This window comes from Onychostruthus taczanowskii, unplaced genomic scaffold (assembly GCF_017590055.1).
Source record: "Onychostruthus taczanowskii isolate IOZ18803 unplaced genomic scaffold, ASM1759005v1 scaffold6, whole genome shotgun sequence".
NCBI classification, from domain to species: domain Eukaryota; kingdom Metazoa; phylum Chordata; class Aves; order Passeriformes; family Passeridae; genus Onychostruthus; species Onychostruthus taczanowskii.
This window is the reverse complement of record NW_024503679.1, coordinates 4,890,746-4,909,675: the sequence shown is the minus strand read 5'-3', so window position 1 is coordinate 4,909,675 and position 18,930 is coordinate 4,890,746. Positions and strand designations below refer to the sequence as shown.

The 18,930-nt window shown below is 41.6% G+C and overlaps 1 protein-coding gene across 1 annotated transcript in view; it reads right to left on the bottom strand.

Moving 5' to 3' along the window:
• ALDH1A2 (aldehyde dehydrogenase 1 family member A2) overlaps positions 1-18,177 on the bottom strand; it is a 53,492-nt gene extending 35,315 nt beyond the window's left edge. The window contains exon 1 of the mRNA XM_041418592.1: positions 17,824-18,177. Within this exon, the coding sequence (XP_041274526.1) occupies positions 17,824-17,940 (117 nt within the window). The 5' untranslated portion in view covers positions 17,941-18,177. The remainder of the gene's footprint in view (positions 1-17,823) is intronic.
• Positions 18,178-18,930: the final 753 nt, after the last annotated feature.

Below are 18,930 nucleotides of genomic sequence, written 5' to 3'. Positions count from 1 at the left end.
GGTGGCAACAATGTAACTTTTCATTTCCTTTCTTGAAAATGTTCTCAAATGATGTGTGAGTGAAATGATGATCTACATTCTTAATTCGATATTGCTTAGTGATGATGTCATGAGACATTTTCTTCAGGCTCCCCAGCTGTTTAGCTCAGAACTTCAGGCAGTGCACAGACAGTGGCCCTGCATTCAGCTCTTTGGAGGTGGAATTATTTTCCCATGGATTTAATAAACAAAGTTTTTGTGCTATTGCAGCTCCTAGAAATGTTTTTTGGTACAGGAAGAGGATTTTAACATCCAAATAATAATGGCTTCCCACAGGAGATTTGGTTCTGGATGAATGGAGGAAGGAATGGGAATTTCCTAACTCAATTGATTTAGTAGCTGGTTATAGTTTCATTCCATCAAAGATCTTTTTTTCATATGTGGCTTTTTCCTTAGAGAGCTTTTGACACAAAATCTGCTGGGATGGGGGAGGGGGCATCAGATGCCAAAGTACTTTATAAGAGAATCACAGCTGCTTGGCCCTCAGCATCTTCTCAGAGCTGGAGGCACTAGAAATACATAATGGCACTTCTTTTTCAGGGGGGATGGACAATAATTTTAGAGGCATGCAAAAAATCCAGCAGCAGCATTTCCCTTGGTAAATACTGCATAACATCCCAGATACTGGGCACCTGTGCCTCAGTCTGGTCAGGAAATTTCATATCCTTTCCCATCTCAGCAACTTCATTTCCTCTCCTAGGGAAACATTTCAAGAGTCCTAATGATTAGTACGATTGTAAGGGAATGAACTAGGTGGGATTGCCAATCAGAGGTGCAGCTTGTTTATTTTCACAGGCCTTGTTTTCCTTCACTTTTATGGCTGTCTTGATACAGCAAATCTCTCACATTCTAGAGTGTGTTGTGAGGCACTCCTGGGAATGACTGGAAACCAACAGCTGGCTATGGAATCAGCAAAAACCTGGTTTATAAGAAGGCACTAGGAAAGCAAAAGCCAATGCCAGCAGTCTGCTGGCTGAATTACCAGCGATGGATCAGCAGTGCCATTTCATTTTATTTTTAAGAGGGTTGTTCAGGTGACCAGCAAGTGTTACAGCTTCTTGGTGGCAGTTCACAAAAGGTGAGTAATGGGCTTCAAGGCCAACCTCCCCAAGGAGGTTGCAGGATCCTGCTTCTGAGCCATGAATGAGTCTGTCTGGGCAGTGCCAGTGGCTGTGCTGCTCTCAGGGGACAGCCCTGCACGAGCCAAGGCAGCCTGGCTGGCCCAGCACCTCAGCACAGGTGGTTCTCATGTCGTTCATTACCCCCCAGCAGAATCATCCTCAGAAGTTACCCAGATTTGGGTTCTTTAGTGAGATGCCTTTCAGCTGTGGAGGAACTGCAAATGTATGAGAGTAACAGTGAACTGTAGAGGAACAACATTGCACCAAATCTAATTCGGGCAACCAAATTCCCGTGGGCATAGCTGGTTTTCAGCTACAAGAGGTCCAAGAGGTCCAGAGTAGAACAAAAGGAAAAAAATCCAGCTGGTTTCAGTGGGAGCTGAATCAGGCCCCAGTTGAGGAAAAGGAATCAGTGGCAAGAGCCTCCAGAGGGATGTTTGTACTGGGAAACAAAGCTGTTTCACTGGAAACTTGACACATGCTCTAGAGCCTGTGAGGTCTGAAAGGCCAAACAAAACCAGAACATGTTGATTTTTATTTTTCCTCTTTGGTTGCTGGGTTGTACTTCTCTCTCTCCTGACTCACACCCCACACAGTAAAAATAGAAAAAGAAAGGAAAAAAAAAAAAAAAGAAAAGGAAAAAGAGCTCTGTTCTAAAGCTTTGTGTGCTGTGGGGTGCTTCATCTTTTTTAAAGTCTCCTTTGGACCTCAGAGCCTGATTGAATAATGCCATAGGTTTTGGACCTGTTGTACCATAAATGTGGCTTTCCTTCATAAATTCAAGCTTGAAATTGCACTCAAGAAATCTAGAGGGCAAACTTGTGAGTGTACTGAGAGAGTTGGAGAATTTGAAACCTTTACAAACACAGTACAGCAGGAGGCTCAGAGAAGTGGAATTGGTAATAAACTGCCCAAGAAGTGAGTAGTTTCACTGTGCAGCAGTGCAGCCAGCTCTGGTACAATTTTGTTTGTGCCAGCACAGTCCTATGCCAAGGGTAGGTGTCTGATGAGAAGACCAGGGTGTTTGCCTTCTCTGGGTGTTAATCCCAAGTAGCAAGGCCTGAGTCAACTCTACCAAAATGAAAGCCAGTGCTTCATACCAGTGGAGTCTGGATCAGAAGCCAAGTGTTTGAAAGAGGTGAATACATCAAGGTTCGGTGACATTTCAGCCTGTGTAAATTAAGTCAGGCTTCAGTGTGGCTGACACAAGCTGGAGGAGGATTCCCATGATGGAGCCCTAATGGTGGCAGGAGTTTGGTCTCTTTTCAGTCCCAGAGAGGTGGGAAGAGAAGGCAAAGCAGGACCTGTCTGCAGGGGCTGCTGCCCTGTTCTGCTCACCTGGATGTTCAGGTGCTTAAAGGCAGATAGAGCAAGTCCCCCACTGAGCCATCTCACAGACAAAAGAGGTTTAGGGAATGGCATGATAGGAAAAGGGTGTGATGGGAGGAGAAACTGGAGGAATCCAGCGTCTCTGAGCAGCAAAATGGAATCAGAGAAAGGCTTGAAGCCTCCCGTCAGTCTGCTGTGAAAGTGGAATGTAACATGATTTTTTCTCCCCTATGTCCCTCATCCCTCACGCCAAATGTTTGACCTGCCTGTCTTCCTGTCTTAATTAGTCTTCTGTCTTTCTGGGAGTTGGGTCTGTTCTTCTGCAAATGGCAGCACATCAGACAGGGGAAACCTGTCATGTTTGTTTTCTAAGCTGTAGGGGGTACCCATTTGAAAAAACTCCCAGCTTATCTAAACATTTTTGTTTGTATGATTTTGAATTAGGAAGTGTGAGTAATTAGTTAAGAAGATTAAATAAGTCTTAGCAACATGCAGTAGCATGCTTACTTTCCTGCTCCCCCCCCCCCACCAAGTATTTCCTGCACAAAACCCAGGCTGCCAAACTGTGATGATACCCTTTTCTATTTTAGTTTCTCACTGTGCCACATGCTGGTACAGCATCCGTTATTTCAATTCAGTCTCATTAAAGGGATTATTTTGTGCCTGGTTGTTCAAGAAAATTAATCTAAAGAGAAGAAACTTCAGATTGTATTGTCTGTTGAACTATACCCACCACAAACATTTTACTCCTTTTGGCTGCCTTATTAAACCTGTGGGAAGAAACTTTCGTTGCAGCACATAAAAGCCTTCCTCAAAGTAATTTTCACTTTTTTTCAGTTAATGAAGAATTTGTCTGCTGTTAGTAGAACAATACAGGAGCAATAACATAGCTCAGGTAATATTTCATGTATTCCAAGAAACTAAGCTCCCAAGCTTTACTTATCCTTTCATCAGTGGGACTCTTTAATTGCTGGAGAAGAACATTTACTCTCTTCAGAAAACATTGCTTGGTTTGCTTGAAACCAGGATGAGTAAAAAATTAACTGTGCTTTCCATTTTCACTAATTACAAAGACACACTATCACTGGATGAATTGGGTAAGGGTGGCAGTGGTTTTGATGGGGTATGATCCTTGATATCACTTAGTGCACCTTAAAAAGTGAAATAATGAAAGATTTTTTTTAAAGTCCACTAAATTGAAAGTGGAGAGGAGGAGTATTTGTTTACATAATCAATTATTGGGCTGTCACTGGGCTTTAATGAAGTTGTGGCTATTAAGAACTTGATCCTGGAAACCCTTCCACAAGTGCTCATTTGAAATGGTGGGAATGAGGAGGGGTTTGTACAAACAAGACTCGTATTACTCTGTGTAGTTCTCCTGTGTTTTGCATTGTTTGTGCATTGCAAGTCTTGTGTTCTCCTTATGTGTGACAGAAAACAGTGTGAGTTATTAATCTGTACATGGGAAATATGTTCTGCCATTTGGAAGAATTTAATCTCCCTTGTAGGTAACTGCCATTTTAAATGTTCATCACCAGGATCAAGTTCTTACTTAGAAATTAGCTGTGCTGCATAAATAAATATTCCTCCCAGGATTTCAGACATTATAGACAACACAAAAAATACAATAAGCAAATTTATTTTGACTTAAAGCTCTGCCTGAGAAAATTACCTTATAACTACACATGAGAAATTGCTGGAATGTCAGCTTCATTTGCAGTGGCCCCTTATGGCCTGATCACCCTCCCTGGCACGATAAATCACTGGCAAGATCCTTACCTTAACACGTTTGATCTCAGCTCAGCAAGACTTGGTTTTGATGTGAAGAACTCCAGATCTGTTAGGTCAGAGACAAATAGCAGAGCCACTGACCTGCAAAGTGCTAAGTCTATATTAGACCCAAGTGAGCAGCCTTAAGCTCCTGAAAAGTTTGCCTTTGCTTCTACTTTGCATCCTGAAGCTTTTCAGATATTACTGTTAGCATGTTTAGTTAGTGATGCCAGAGACATTTCCTTTTGTGCCATTCTGCATGTACAGAAGCCACAAAAAGCACGTGGTGTGAGAAGCATTATCTTCAATAAACTGTTAGAATTATCTGCACTTTGGAGAGACATGAAATAAACCTCATTATTTATTGGTTTCTTTACTTAATTTACACAAATGGCTTGCACTGGCCTTTTTCTTACTAGACCATGCCTACAGATATCATAAATAATGATATTCACCAGTACACCCTTTAAGATGATGCAAAGTGCCTGTGTGAACATGTGTGTTCATACAGAAATTCAAACTACTCCTAAAAACAAAAAACTCAGCTTGTGACACTTAAAGTCTGAACTTTCACAAAGAACAGTTTTGTGGCCACTCAGTTTTGCAGCCTTGGTTTGAAAGTATTACTTATTGTCCTGGTTAAACAGTCACTTATCTCTACGATGGTAAGCAGGAGTGTTAGTCTACCAGAAAATTGGATGTTCTTAATGGGCTTTGGGGGAGAATAGCTTTGCATCATCAGCATTAAGTTAAATCACATTAAGTACCCACTTACAACATAGGGATTACTACTTATGACATCTTTGGTGAAAGCCTTTAAAACAAATTGTTGTGTTTGTTAGAAGAAGCTGTGAGATAACAATTCCCAGAAGTCTGATTTATAAATTCTTTTCGCTCTTCAAGAAGATGCAAAAGAACCCAACACCTCTCATTCAATGCTGCAATGAAATCTCACAGGCTGGAAATTATTTTCAACAAAAAGTCTTGGAAAATACTAATTTATTTACTTTAAAATATTCTTCTGGAGAGAAGAAACTGTTAGACTACCTTTCCTCAGAGTTCAGTTCTAATTTCTCCTCCAGTTCTTTCTGTTGATTAAGTCATTGCCTTTTACATGTACAAAACTGGAAACATGTACAAAACTGCTTTTTGTTATTCATAAGGCTGATTGGGGAGAACTGGGTTTAAACTGTCAAAGTATCCTGCTGTGCTTGGATACCTGACAGATTTATACCTCAAAGTACACTGTGGTGCTAAGCTAAAACTGGGTGCGGAGTGTTCTTGCAAGAGCTGATTACAGTCTCAATCAAATAGAACGCCTGAGGATATAACAAAATTATGCCAATGCTTGATAGAATTTAACATTTTTGTATATGACCAGCAAGTTATTCTGTATAGAGATGAAGGCCTGCATGAAAAATGAGCTCTTATATTTAACTTTAAATAGAAACAGACTAATGACTTGAAATAAAAAAAAACATGACCCTAAAGTTTTGCCAAACATGCAGTATTAAACAAGTGGATTAGAGCAAACCCAATACCTGGTTATACTGAGCTTTGCTTAAATGAGCAAAGGGTGCTATAAGTCTTGTCAATAAAGAGCCTTCTTTAGAAAACTTGAATACTCAAATATGCAATCCTGAGATCCACTCTCCTAATTTCCTTCAAAATTCTTTTCCCCTTTATAACCAAACTGCATTTTTCTCTGCTGGAACCCCTTGTAATGATATCAGAATATGGGCAAACCTCATTAGCTTCCCTGCTGTCTACATGACAGGATTTATGCTTGTAGTGAACGTAGTGACACATGATCACTAAATAGCTAAAAACACTATCAAGACTTAAATCTGAGAATTTTTTCACCCAGACATTGCAAGTACTATTGGTATGTAAAGGTATGGAGCCCAGTGTTAATTACAGCAAACATGTCCCCCAGTGCCACACTTCTGCAAGGAGCACACCAGTGACAGCTGTTTGTGGAGGTTCATGGCATGCAGCCTTTGGCAGGTACCTGCTATAATGTACAAGGTATGTTGCCAATCCAATGCAGTGAGTAATTACAAAATTCCCATGGGACCTGGCTGAAAGTCAAATGTTGCTATTCCTGGTTCATTGCTTTTAGTCTCCCTAAAGACCATTTAGGCAAACAGCTGGAAGAGCTGACTACAAGGGTTCCCAGCCACAGGGAACCACTCCAGGAAAGCAGGTAAAGGCTTCTAACCAGGAAACAAGTTATCAAAGGATTTGTCCTGTTGCTCCCTCAAGGAAAGAAATTAACTGAGACAGAGAGCAAGAGCATGAACACATTGGTGTTGCATGCAGAATCCAGACATTAAAAGCAATTGTCTTGGCTGATGGGAGGAACAGCTGTACTGTCAGTGGGCATGTTCTTCACTGGGCTCCTGCTTGGCATCTAAACAGGAGGGCTTTCCTTCTCCCTCCATGCTGGAGTGCCTTACTGAAAGAAAACCTTTGAGATGTGAATAGAAGCAATAGCAGAATTGCAGCTCCAGTACTGTCACTGCTTTGTACTGATGGAATATTCCTCCTCCTAAAGAGAAGTACAGAGGGGAACAACATCACCAGCTTCAGCTCCATCTGAACTCATTATGCAGATCTTGCAGCAAGGAGGGCACTGCCTCCCTGACAACACTCAGAGGAACAGCAACAGAGACAACTCCGATGAAGTGACACAGAAAGAGAGCAAAGAGCACAAAGAAAGGAGTCTTTTCATCTATACTGTGTGTGTGTGTATACTGAGCACACTAAGAGGTGTGCAATTAATAACATACAGAAATGCAGACATGCATCCACAGGTAAACACCAGCTCCAAAATTCATCTGTATTGCCATTTCCCAGAATACCATGTACAAAAATAGAGGCTTGATCTTCTTGTAGTCTGGCTGGTTTAGCAAGAGATCCCGCCTCTGACACTGACCTAGTGTCTGAGTTAGTCATGGTTACACTCCCACAAATTTAAACTCCCCCATCTGTGAAGGAACCTTGTCACAGTTTTACAGTGAGGCTGAATCAATTAATGCCTTCTGAAAGATGTGATGGAGAAGAATATTAACACTTGCATTGAGTGATACCAGCTAAAAACATCTTAAGTAAAGTAACAAATGGAAACCACTATCAAAGGGTTGGACCACCAAGACTCCTAAGCCATCATCAGCATAGCTATGGCACATATAGTGTTAGTATTATATCACCGTTTCAAGTTAATAATGAAAAAAACAGAGCTTGATTTTCACCTTGCAGGAAAACAGCATCCAATAAACATCACAAAAGAGAAGAGGCTGTTAAGTAACAGTGGTAATGAAAGTGTGGTAAGGACAAAAAGAGGAAGACCAACAAAATGTCCGGCACTGATGGAAAAGGGGGTAAAGGCTTAGCCAGACATCCTGAAAAACAACTGTGCTCGTTTCTCAAGGTCTGTGCAGGCCATTCTGGTACAGGACTGCTGTAACAGTGTGTCACAACTGAAGCAACTGGAAAAATTAAAAAATTCCTTGTTTTGGAAGGTAGGTTGTAATTTCTTGCTAGTTTTGACAAACAAGAATAAACTATTTCTGTTACAGCTGGAAAAAAAAAACAAAACATAAGCAAATGTAAAATGTACATGTTATGGTAAGCTTTGAAAATATCCAGTAGAATCAGGACAGTACTTTTAGGTCTGGGTGCAAAGAATGTTTAAAATATACTCCAAATACGTTTCAGACAACAAAATGAAGCGGTTCCTTAAAAAAAAAGATATCTGTGTATCCACCTGTCAGTTACATAAATGCCTTCTCAAATCAATTTGACAATATAAAGAAGTATTAAACCCAGTTTAAAATTAAATTCTATTTTAAGGACATTTTACACTAGCAGAATGGTAAATAAAAGTGAGGTGCAGTGTCATGGGAAGTGCTTTTGCGATTGAGCTGAAAAGACTTTACAGGGTTTTTCAACGAACTAGATCACAATGTTCATCTAGGTCATCTTATAGTCGGGAAATAAAAGCGCAAGTGCCTATAAACCAGCCTAAGAAAGCTGAGTGTGAAAATGGGTGATCTGGACTCTGTCACTGAGAGGAAAAAACAGCATTTTCTGAGCATAAGGGGATGAGAATTATCAGAGGCATACCACACTTTTTACGTGTAAGCTGTGTAGGGAGGACAAGTCAGGCTGCAGAGGGGGGAGCAGCTCTGTGTGTGCAACGCTTTGCGTGGGCACTGCTTGGAGGGGAGAAATAACACAAAATGCAGACCCACGGGTATAGGAGCAGTGTAGATCGTGAAGGATAATAGCTGGAGTGAGGTACTGACTTCAAAATAAGAGCAACTGAAGTGCCATTGAAGTGGTACTGAAGAGGAAAAAGAGTATGAAGGCAGTAAGGCTGGAGCCAAAATAACTCTGTATTAGTTCAGTGCAAGCTGCACTGAAACAGTGTGTAGAGAACAGTTTTATGTATCCTAATGTAAACAGCATTTGACATAGTCCTGTCAAGGACTAAAAATTGTGTCTGAACCCCTGAGAAATGGTTACCATGTAAATAATTCCAGCTTCGTTGCAGGAGTGAAACACATGAAGAAGCCATACTCTCTGGGATACTAAACTTCAAGAAGCAGATTTTTTTTTAAAGAGGAAGTAACTTAGAAACTCCCTGCTTGAAGCTCGGAAATTAAAATCCATAGAATCAGCATGGAGGCTTAAGAATGTGAAAGAGTCAAAAAAGATTTGCATTCCCAAGGTTAAGAATGGGAAGCACAAGCAAGAAAATAAATGGGGTGGCAAAGAAGGAAGACATGAGAGGAAAAGTAGGCTGGAAAACACAAAGACTGCAAACACCAAAAATAAAAATTGCTACAAAACATACTAAATTTTCTGAAGAAAATTACTGGAAAGGTAACAGAAATAAAACAGCCAAGAGAAGTCTAAATTAAATAAATAAGCAGAGAGGGTCTGTGGGAGGGTCACTGGATTCTGAACACAACCTGGCTATGAGAGGGAGACTGAAGATAAGTCCAGAGGTGGCTGCTTATTTTGGGAAGATCCTTATTTGGCTATCCTAAAGGAGATTATATTTCTGTTCAAAAATTAGAAAAACAGAGCCACTAGTTGGAAGACTGGAAAATGACAGGTAAAAATACTTGTTCTGGGTAATCATCTTTACTGAAAATCTAACACCAGCAGTACATCAAAAATCATTTAAGGGCTGAGCCCAGGACAGGCACAGTGCTTCACTCCCAATTGTGCTGTAAGGAGCTGAAATAAAGTTCCTGAAATAAAAAGAAATTTCAAATGCTAGTGCATCCTGAAATCTACTGCATCAGTTCTTCCAGTTTTCAAAAGGCATCAGGAATTGCATAAAAACCACTTAGAGTGTACCAGTGGTGGGGGTGATGAGGAGGATGATGATGATGCATTAAGTGGTGTTTCTCCCATGAAGCATGAGAAAACTGCCACAGCACAGACCTGGAAGGATCTTCCAACTGGAGAGATCTATTTCAGATGAAATGTACACCTGACATTCTGACAAATGACAAATTTAAGGCATGCTGACCTACTCACAAGAGGATAAGATCAGCCTTTATAAGACAGTCTAAAAATACCCGTATTTACACAGAATGGTAAATAGCTCTGCTTTGGAAAGAAATCAGTCTCATACAGAGATAAGACCTTACCTGTGTAAATACATGTCTTTGGAATTTCTGTCTGGAAGGGCACTTTCTGAGAGTTTCTGAGTAAAACCCAAGGGATTTAGTGTAATCATTGCCACAGGACCAGAGCATGGTGAGAGGACAGTGTCCCTCTGGCATCCTCTTTCCAAGTTCAGCAAAGGGGCTGCAGCCTGTTTTACCATGAAACACTTCCAGTATTTTTGTGACTTTCCAAATGGACATTTTTGGAACTCATTTTAAATTAGGGCATGCTATAAATCCACATGGAAATTAGCAAACATATCCTTTCTGTAACCACACCAGCTGCTTTCGGCTCCTCACAGCTGTCCCACAGCATCCCCTTACATTTTGAGTTCAATTCAAAGTCTTCATTACCTAGGAATCCCTCACAAATTAAGGTCGACATACTCTAGTGGTCAGTGTGGTCCCAGTGTTTTAACCTCCAACTAAGGCAAATAGAGATTGAGCTGACCTTAAACATTTTCACTTGGGTCACAGAACATGATGTGGTTGGTTCTCTGCAGTATTTTCCCCCTTCAGTCCAACAAAGGTAGAATGCATTATGTTTCTAGTCATCGATATCATTCACCAGGCTCTCCATGAAAGGCACTGACTCCAAGTAATCAAGGATCAGGTTCTTTTTTTCTTTTTTCATTTGGGAGACTATTGCAGCAATGTTATTGCAGCAACACTTTATGTGGCTTCACATATCACACTTTTAGTAATATAGTGCTCCTAAACCTTAGTTCACTGTGTGACTTAGCATTGATGTCTTGTATTCATGTCACAAAGGTAGATCACTATTTACAGAAAAGACTGATGAATAGAAATATGGTTTTGGACAAATTCTGAAATAGGAAACTTGTGTTTTGGAGAAAACCAGATAGGAATAAGCAGTTTGAACAGCAATTCATTTGCTAAACATAACAGTAATGAATGATTGAGCCCTTGGATGGCAATCAATGTTTAGACTTTGTCGTTCTCTGCATAATACTTGGTAGTAAATCTTCACACAGCTATCCATGCACTTACTGTGCTTTAAGTAGGTATGTCTTGTTCCTTGTCTGAGGATTCCTCACTAGAGAACTGCATAGAACTGCAGCATTCTGAAAATTTTTAAACCTCTACACATCTGTGCTTATATTACATTTACATAGCTTCCTTATGATCTTGTCTTTATTTAATTGCATTTTTTGTCTGTCGTTTCTTTCAGCTGAACTAGATGTGATATATTGGTTACTTGTTTCAAGGAATGAGTTCTACTCCTAAAAAATCCCCAAACAGATAAAAAGCTGTGGGGCTTTTTTTAGAATTGGGGAGAATGAAAGAATTTTCAAAAAAATAAATACAGAAATGCCACAGTCCAACCTTACAAAAGATAGCTTCTAAACTGTAAAAGAAGAAACATGACTTTATGCAAGACCTGACAAAGAATTTATGACATGGACCACTGAACTCATCTTTTATCATTTATCTCTGTAAATGTGTGAGATTTCTTGGAAGATAGTTAGTCAAATGAGAAGCCGAGATGAATCAGTGGATACAATTTATTTAGACTTTAAAAAGGCTTTTGATGATAAAGTCCTTAGCAAGAGGCTATTAAGGAAAGTTAGTAACCATATGGTGAAAGATAAAGTCCTGCCATGGATTAAAAAGTGGTTAAGAGATAAGATAAAAAGACTGGAAATAAATGGATAATTCTCCCTGGAAAGAGGTTAATAGCAAGGTGCCCCTTCATTACTGTGACTGGCAATCAATATCTTGGCTCACCTGCCTTTGCAGATCATTAATAGTAAGGTACAGAGTTTGCAGATAAAAATGTTCAGGCTAATCAGAGTATCGCAGAAAATATTACTGGAGCTGAAGTTAAATGACATTTGGGCAACTCAAGGGAGATGCCAAGTCTCTTGGAAGGAAGGGTTCAGACAACTTCTGGATGCTGATCTGTGCCATGATTTGCAATGTCCATGAACAGCTCACTGAAGGGAACTGTTCACATGCATTGTAAAGAAAAGAGAACAACTGGATCTGGTGGGTCCATGGTGTGGTCCTCCCAGGGAGTTGACGGCAGTGAATAACTTCAAACTGGCAGAGCCCGTTAAGATCTGCTGGGAACAATTTTGAATCTCCACAGGGAGATGGACAAGCTGCATCAAGAATTTTTGGACAGCGGGATTTATCAGAAAAACCAGATCTACAAGATAGAAATGTAATATGGAAATTGGTCAACGTCTGTGGGAAATGTTTCTGAAGGACAAAATGAGACAGAGAATTAATGAGGGGTATTTTTTTTTTGTCAGAATGAAAGAGTGTGAGAGTGTGTGTGTTATTCCTTGCTGTGCCCAACATCATGACTGTTCTTGAAGCAGACTCGAATCCTACTTTTCCTTCATTAGTGTCCTGCCTACTGGGCTATCAAGCTCATGTCTGAGACCTCATAAATACTTAGAAGTAAATTATCCAACAGCAGGTAACATGAAATTCTTCACAAATACAGGTAAAGTTAGCAAAATTTGGACCTATTCCCCATGAGAAATTAGGCATCCATATTCAAGTTTCTGCTCAGCTTGCTTCAGAGCAAGGGTATGAATTTGTCTGCCTTTCAACTCAGGCAAGTGCTCCGATTATTACTGGCCTTCTTGTTTTTGTATGCAAATAAATACATGGATCTTTTGCATTTGAATACTTCAAGTGTTAAACATTTTTTGCAATGAGAAAATCAATGAGAAAGTCTTTCAGTGCATCATCTGACCCTTCCAACCTGACAGAGTCAGCAATATATTATTGTACAGCTTGATGCATTAAACCAGGGTGCATTTTCCCTGAAGATCCAGCAGATTCAGCACAGTAAGAGGTCACTGCTGCCATAGTTACCCCTCAGTAACACAGCAGTCTGCCACAGTTCTCTAGCTGGGGCCAGTTCAGCCCCGTGCTTTCTGTGTTTTTAAGGCTCATGGCTGTCGTGGCTGTACTGGAATAAGCAAAGGCAGGGACTGGATACACATAAGGCTATGCTTGTTTCTTGTGCCCTCATGCAAAACTTGGGTAAATTGAGTTTGTGCAGAAGACCATAAAGGTTTGGGAGGAAAGAATAATCCCATATTTAGGCTACTACTTGGAAGGAATTGCATAAATATTTTCTGATCACTGAGTTGATGGATTGTAGTACTAAAAACAAGGCATTAATACACTGGAAGATAATTCAAACTGGAGATGTAAACAGCAGTAACTCTGCATACAGTATACACACTGAAACATCGTATGTGATGATACAGAGGGCATCCCTAGTGTCAGCATCAGATGCTGAAGTGTTCCACAAAGGAGTAAAGTAGCTGTTCTATTTATCTTCTCTTCATGTAAACATCTCTAATTTTCTGTGCCCCATCTTTTGTAAAAGAACTGTGCTCACCTAGGTGACCCAAAAGCCAAGCTGTTTTTTTCAGGCATCGCTCAGTGGATCTGACTTCAAAAGGCACCAAAGTAGCTCATTCAGGGAAAGACAGATGGGAAAGTGCATGTATTCCTCACTTACCTGAGTTTTGCCAAAGCTTGTCTTGTGTTAAAAAAACCCCCAGATTCTGCAAATTAATCTAAATAATATAGATTTCATGCCTTCTATCATAATGTCAGTCTAGAATTTTATCTGGAAAACACGTGCTGGAAATTTTAATGGAAAGAGTAATGCCAAGGAAGCGCAATGGGAATGAATATACTAAAACCTAGCAATAAAATACTTCAAACCCAGATGTTTATCATGTGACAATTGGAGATGCATTTGTTATCTTTCATCTACCCAGAAGCACTTTGCCTATACTTCATACAAACTCCTGTATACAGTTTTCTTTTGCAGTGCTGGGTAGTTTACCTGGCCTGTGTGTACAAACTGAACAGATTTTAGCCTGTGGTGTAAGGGTAGAAGCAAACCTACTTAGACAGGACAAAGAAGATATGGTTGTCAGCTAAACCATAGGCTGTTAATAGAGAAATGTTTCATGTACCTCCTCACTGCCACTGCACTGTAACTTCATCCCTTTAGGGCACCTAATTCTTAAAAGCTCTCAAAACCACAATTCTTTAGCTTTTCCTTATGCTGAAGTTGTTCAGCTCTTGCTCAGACTTAAATCAGTTGGCAAGCAAGAAACAAAACATAAAACATCCATCTGGATTAGTGTGCTCAACATGATGCAAACTGAGAACGTTTATTCTCTCAGCTACCTGATGTAGTGACAGAGCTGCAACAGGACAGAACCCTGGGGTCCTAATTCTATACCAGGCTGTCCTTGAAAGAGTCAACATAACTTATTAAAACCACAATGAAAATATTTTGTAAAGCAGATGTCATTATGCCATTATAACAAAGGAAGGACAGCCACATCCTGCAGAAACACCTTTAGCTCCTCAAATGGAGACAGCAGGAGGGAAATGCTGCAAAGGGCTCAATCCCCTGGGCTGATTCCATATCTGCTGTCAGATCCTTGGGAGACAGTCTCGGGAGGGGAAATGGAGTTTCATAAAAGTTTAAAAGAGAGAGGCATCAGTGTAACAGTGTGAACCCTCTGACCACCCTGAGAAGCTGTCAGGTTCTCTGGGCTGTGCTCCCTATCCTAAACATGCCAATGACATGTCCTTAGCAGACATTATGCTACTGCTTCTCTCACACATCTGATATTTCTGGAACAGCCATTCTGGGAGAGTTTCTGACACAAAGCTGACTTTTGTAGAAGCGTGACTTACTCCCAGGGGGAGGGCTGGATCCCCTTCCTACCTGTGAGCCCCCTTACATATGGAGCCCAGCACTGCCAGCACGCTCCTGACATGCCTGAGGAGGGCTTGCTGTGCCACAGGGCTGTGGATCAACCTAGTTCCATGCAATACTCCAAGATGCCCTATTCTGCAGATGCAATCCCTCCCCAAATGCTGATGTTAAAAACTGAAGAGTTACAGAGTGATCACAGTGAAGACATAATCCCAAATGTAGCAGTTCTAGTACTTGCCACACAAAACTTAACCCTGTGTGCTTGAACACTCACCTGCATGTCTGGTTCACATCCTGCTCACCAGTTCTTATTACATACATCTACAACACTTTATTTATCACAGACTGTGCCAAGGTATTAAAAAACTGGGAAAAAATATTTCTAATGACTGTTTTTTTAAAAGCAGCATAGGCTGACTTCCAATACTGAAGTCCCAATAGCTACTGCTGCACATCCTACATAAAACCATGACATTGGGTAATTTTCATCACTAAATCATATTTTTTCGGACCTATTCAAACATACATTGCCTCTGGGTGCTCTGTCAGGTGAATGGATCAGAAGGACTTCACATACAGTTTTCTGCTTATTTCAATAAACTTACCAAAGTAATATTTCACAAGTTTAAATAATTATGCTAAATAATCAAATAAATGAGAATGACACAGGTGATATTTGTTTCATCTATGTAGTTGGAAGGAGTTTTCATAGCAACCCCAAGGGTAATGCAGTTATTAAAAGATTAATTAACAATTTTCTTTTTCCCAGAACATATTACAAATCTTTAACAAAACTCACTTAGGGAATCCTGGAATTTTAACATGTTCTACTCTAAAGAGCCTGTCTACTTACTTAACTTTAGAATTACAGAAATAGAATTTAATTGGCAAAATATATTTCAAATTTTTTCACTAAGTTTAAATGTTCATAGACACTGCTACTTTTCATAAAGAATTAACTCCCAAATCATTATGATTTTACATTCATAGACACCTGTAATAAAGAGTTCAAGAATTCTGTGTCCTGGTTGTGTATTTAAAATTCCCAGCTAACAAGCAGGACAGAGACTGCTAGGAATGCTTACAGATGTCTGATTTTACAAGGTCTGGGGTTGTTGTTTTCTTTTTTTTTTTCCTTGCTAAAGTGCTTTAGTCTAATGTTATTTATTGTTTATGGAAGTTGTTTGTCATTTAGGACATGAAGTGACCACTCCCTCAAAAGCAAGAATCAAGTTACAATCCATTATTTCATTTTTTGATTGTTTTTCTTTGTAATAGGTGGGAAAGTGGATCCAGGATAAAAGTCCTGCCCAAGACAAAACTCCAAGCTGAAGACTCCAATTATCTATAAATCACTTGAATTTCCTGCAGAGAAAGAGAAAAAGGAGGAAAGAGCGAGACAGACAGAAAAACAGAGACAGAGGATATGCCAAGTGAAACATTTGATACCTGTCCTAAACCAAAATTTTCTCAAAAGCAACCAGGAGTTACCTGATAGCTCAAACCCAAGCTTAGAAGAAACACATTGCCGTTGGTTTTGGCTTAATATTGAAATGAAATAACTTTCTTTTAATTGGTCCATCCATATAAAATGTGTTACATTTTAGATCTGAGATGATGGAATTATGTATTGATCTATTAAAGGTCACTGTACATTCTTCACAGAGAGAAAGCTATGATTGCTGATGACTGCTGTCCTTTTCAGAGGTTTTTAGAAGCAATTCTCCAGTTTTAGAACAGAGAAATGCAATACATTTATGAGGCAAACTGGCTGTGATACTACTCTCAAGTACTTCCCACGAAACCCTCCTGAAGCACAGTTCACACTGAAAGCAGCAATGAACAAAATTCATGCCAAATACTCTTTGCACAGTATGATTGCTCCCGAGGTGTAGCACTACACAGCATCCAGTAATTACATTCCTTGCTTATTTAACTATTTGAAAAGAATTTATGAGCAAGAAACCATATGCATTTTTTGATTTTCATACTACAGTTTGCATTAAAATGTAATGAAATTTAAAATACTTGACTTTCCTCTGAAACATTCTTCTAGAACAAGGAATTGCTGAAACAAATTAGAAGACAAATTAATTTTGGCACTCACTAAAAAAAAGAGAAAAGATGAAAAGCTTTTAAAGTGATGATATGGAAGAAAAAAATTACACTACATCAGCCAAAATGAGTCTCCTATCAGCATTAAAGCTCCTGAAGTTGTATTTCCAGTAGATAAAAATGTTATCACCTTTTTCCAGTGCTGATGTGCTTATTTTCCTATTAAGTTACTTGGTAATTAGAAACAAAGTCTGACACATTGTAATCTGTTTATACAATAGATCTGAAACCTCTCCAACAGAAATGAAAACATTCTTTAAAGATACTGAAGATGCAAAGATTAAAAACATAAAAACGAATTTTGAAATGCAAAATACACTTACAAACAAATGACTGTTTTTAAAGCCCATTTTAATCAACAAAACCAATTTAGTCTCATAAGACACCACAGAAACCCAGCAGATTTTTCTACATTTCTACAGTGGATTTGTTCTTAACCCTCTCTTTATGAAAATCACTCTTAAAGGTTTGTAGGGAAAACATGCCCTCTCACAATATTGTTCAAGGGTGTATTCAAGAATCACGGAAGTTTGTGGAGACCTGTTCCAGTGCTGTAACAACCTGGTAGTATTAAGAGTCCTCCAGGAAATGTAAGAGTCCCTTGGGCACACAGGGCAATTCAAGAAAGAAAACGTTTTTATTTTCTGATTGAGATACTCAGGTATGTATAGTAATGTCCTCTGAAGTACATCAAAAGCAAGCAAAACACACCCGGGAACTACTGATTTTGCACTGAAAATAAACCCCAACGGCTCTGTAGAAAACAGTACATTTACAGAGAAGTGGCAAAGCCCGTCTCAGCAGATCTAATTTGCTTTCTATTATCCTGTGGTTTTTCAGATGATTACAGGGCTAAAAATCTTTTTCTTTTATTACCGATTCAAGGGAGTATTTTAGCAGTTTTTTTTTTTTTTTAATATCTCTACACCACATTGGGTAGGGCAGAATGAAACTGATTTTAAGCAAAATCCCTTCTTTGGAGAGCAAACCATGAATTTCTCTGCCAGAACAAACGAACACAACTTACCTTGGTGTATTTGATTTCAAGGTTGAGAGTGGGAGAAGGCAGCAGATGCAGAGATGCCATCAGAGCTGCAGGATCTGCCTTCACCTCCCCTGGCATCTCAATTTTACTGGAAGTCATAGTCTTGGGGGGGTTTTATAATACCACCGAGCCCCCCGCTCTGCCCTGATGCTGTGTTGTGTTTTGGGTTGGTCCCCCCCCTCCAAAGCCCAGCGCTGAAGATGTTGCTCTCCTCCTCTGTATATAGGCAGGTGTCAAGCCGGGTCTCTTCTTATTGGACATGGGGGCAGAGGCAGGGGGGCAGGTCCATCCTACCTAGGGCGAGAGCGGCACAGCCCCGCTCACTGCGGCGCAGCCTCCCCGGCCCCCCGGCCCGGCCCGTCCCGACCGGGGGATTCCCGGCACCCGGTGGGAGCACGGAGCTCCCGGGCGCGGCTCGCTGCCCGCCGCCCGAGGAGCGGAACCGGGGAACGGCCGCGGGGAGCGGGGTCACCGGGACCGTCGTGTTCCCCCTCGGCTCCCCGGGGCCGGGCGGGGAGGCGCCGCGGCCGGGAGAGGCCAGTCCCGGCTCCGGCCCCGCCCGGGGCATCCCGCGGGGAGCCCGGGCAGCCCCAGCTCCACACAGGCTGGGGATCCCCGGCCGCGGCGGGGGTAGCGGCGTAGAGGGAGACACCGGGCTGCACTGGGGAAGACCTGTCGGGCCGAGGTGACCGGGGCACGGTGCCCCGCCGGCGGCGCTGCCCGGCAGCGCGGCCCCGGACCGGCGGCTGCGCTCGGGCGCGGAGCCGACGGGGCAGGGCGGGCGACTCCTCGCGGGACCCGGGCCGCTGCGCGGAGACGGCGCAGCCTGAGCTGCAGCGAGTCCGTGCCCGCTCCCCGTCCGGCCACCGCCGCCCGCTGCTGTCCCGGGCTGCCCGCCCTGGCGGCCGGGGGCTCCGCGCCTCACCTGGCGGCCGCGCGCCCGCCCTGCCCCGCTCCCGCCCCCGGGAGCTCCCCGAGAGTCCCCGCCAGCCGTGCGGCCGCTGCTCCCCGGGCCGAGCCTCTTTTCCTGTGGCGGCGGTGCCGCCGGAGCGGCTGCGCCCCCACCCTCGGCGCTGCCCCCCCCCCCCG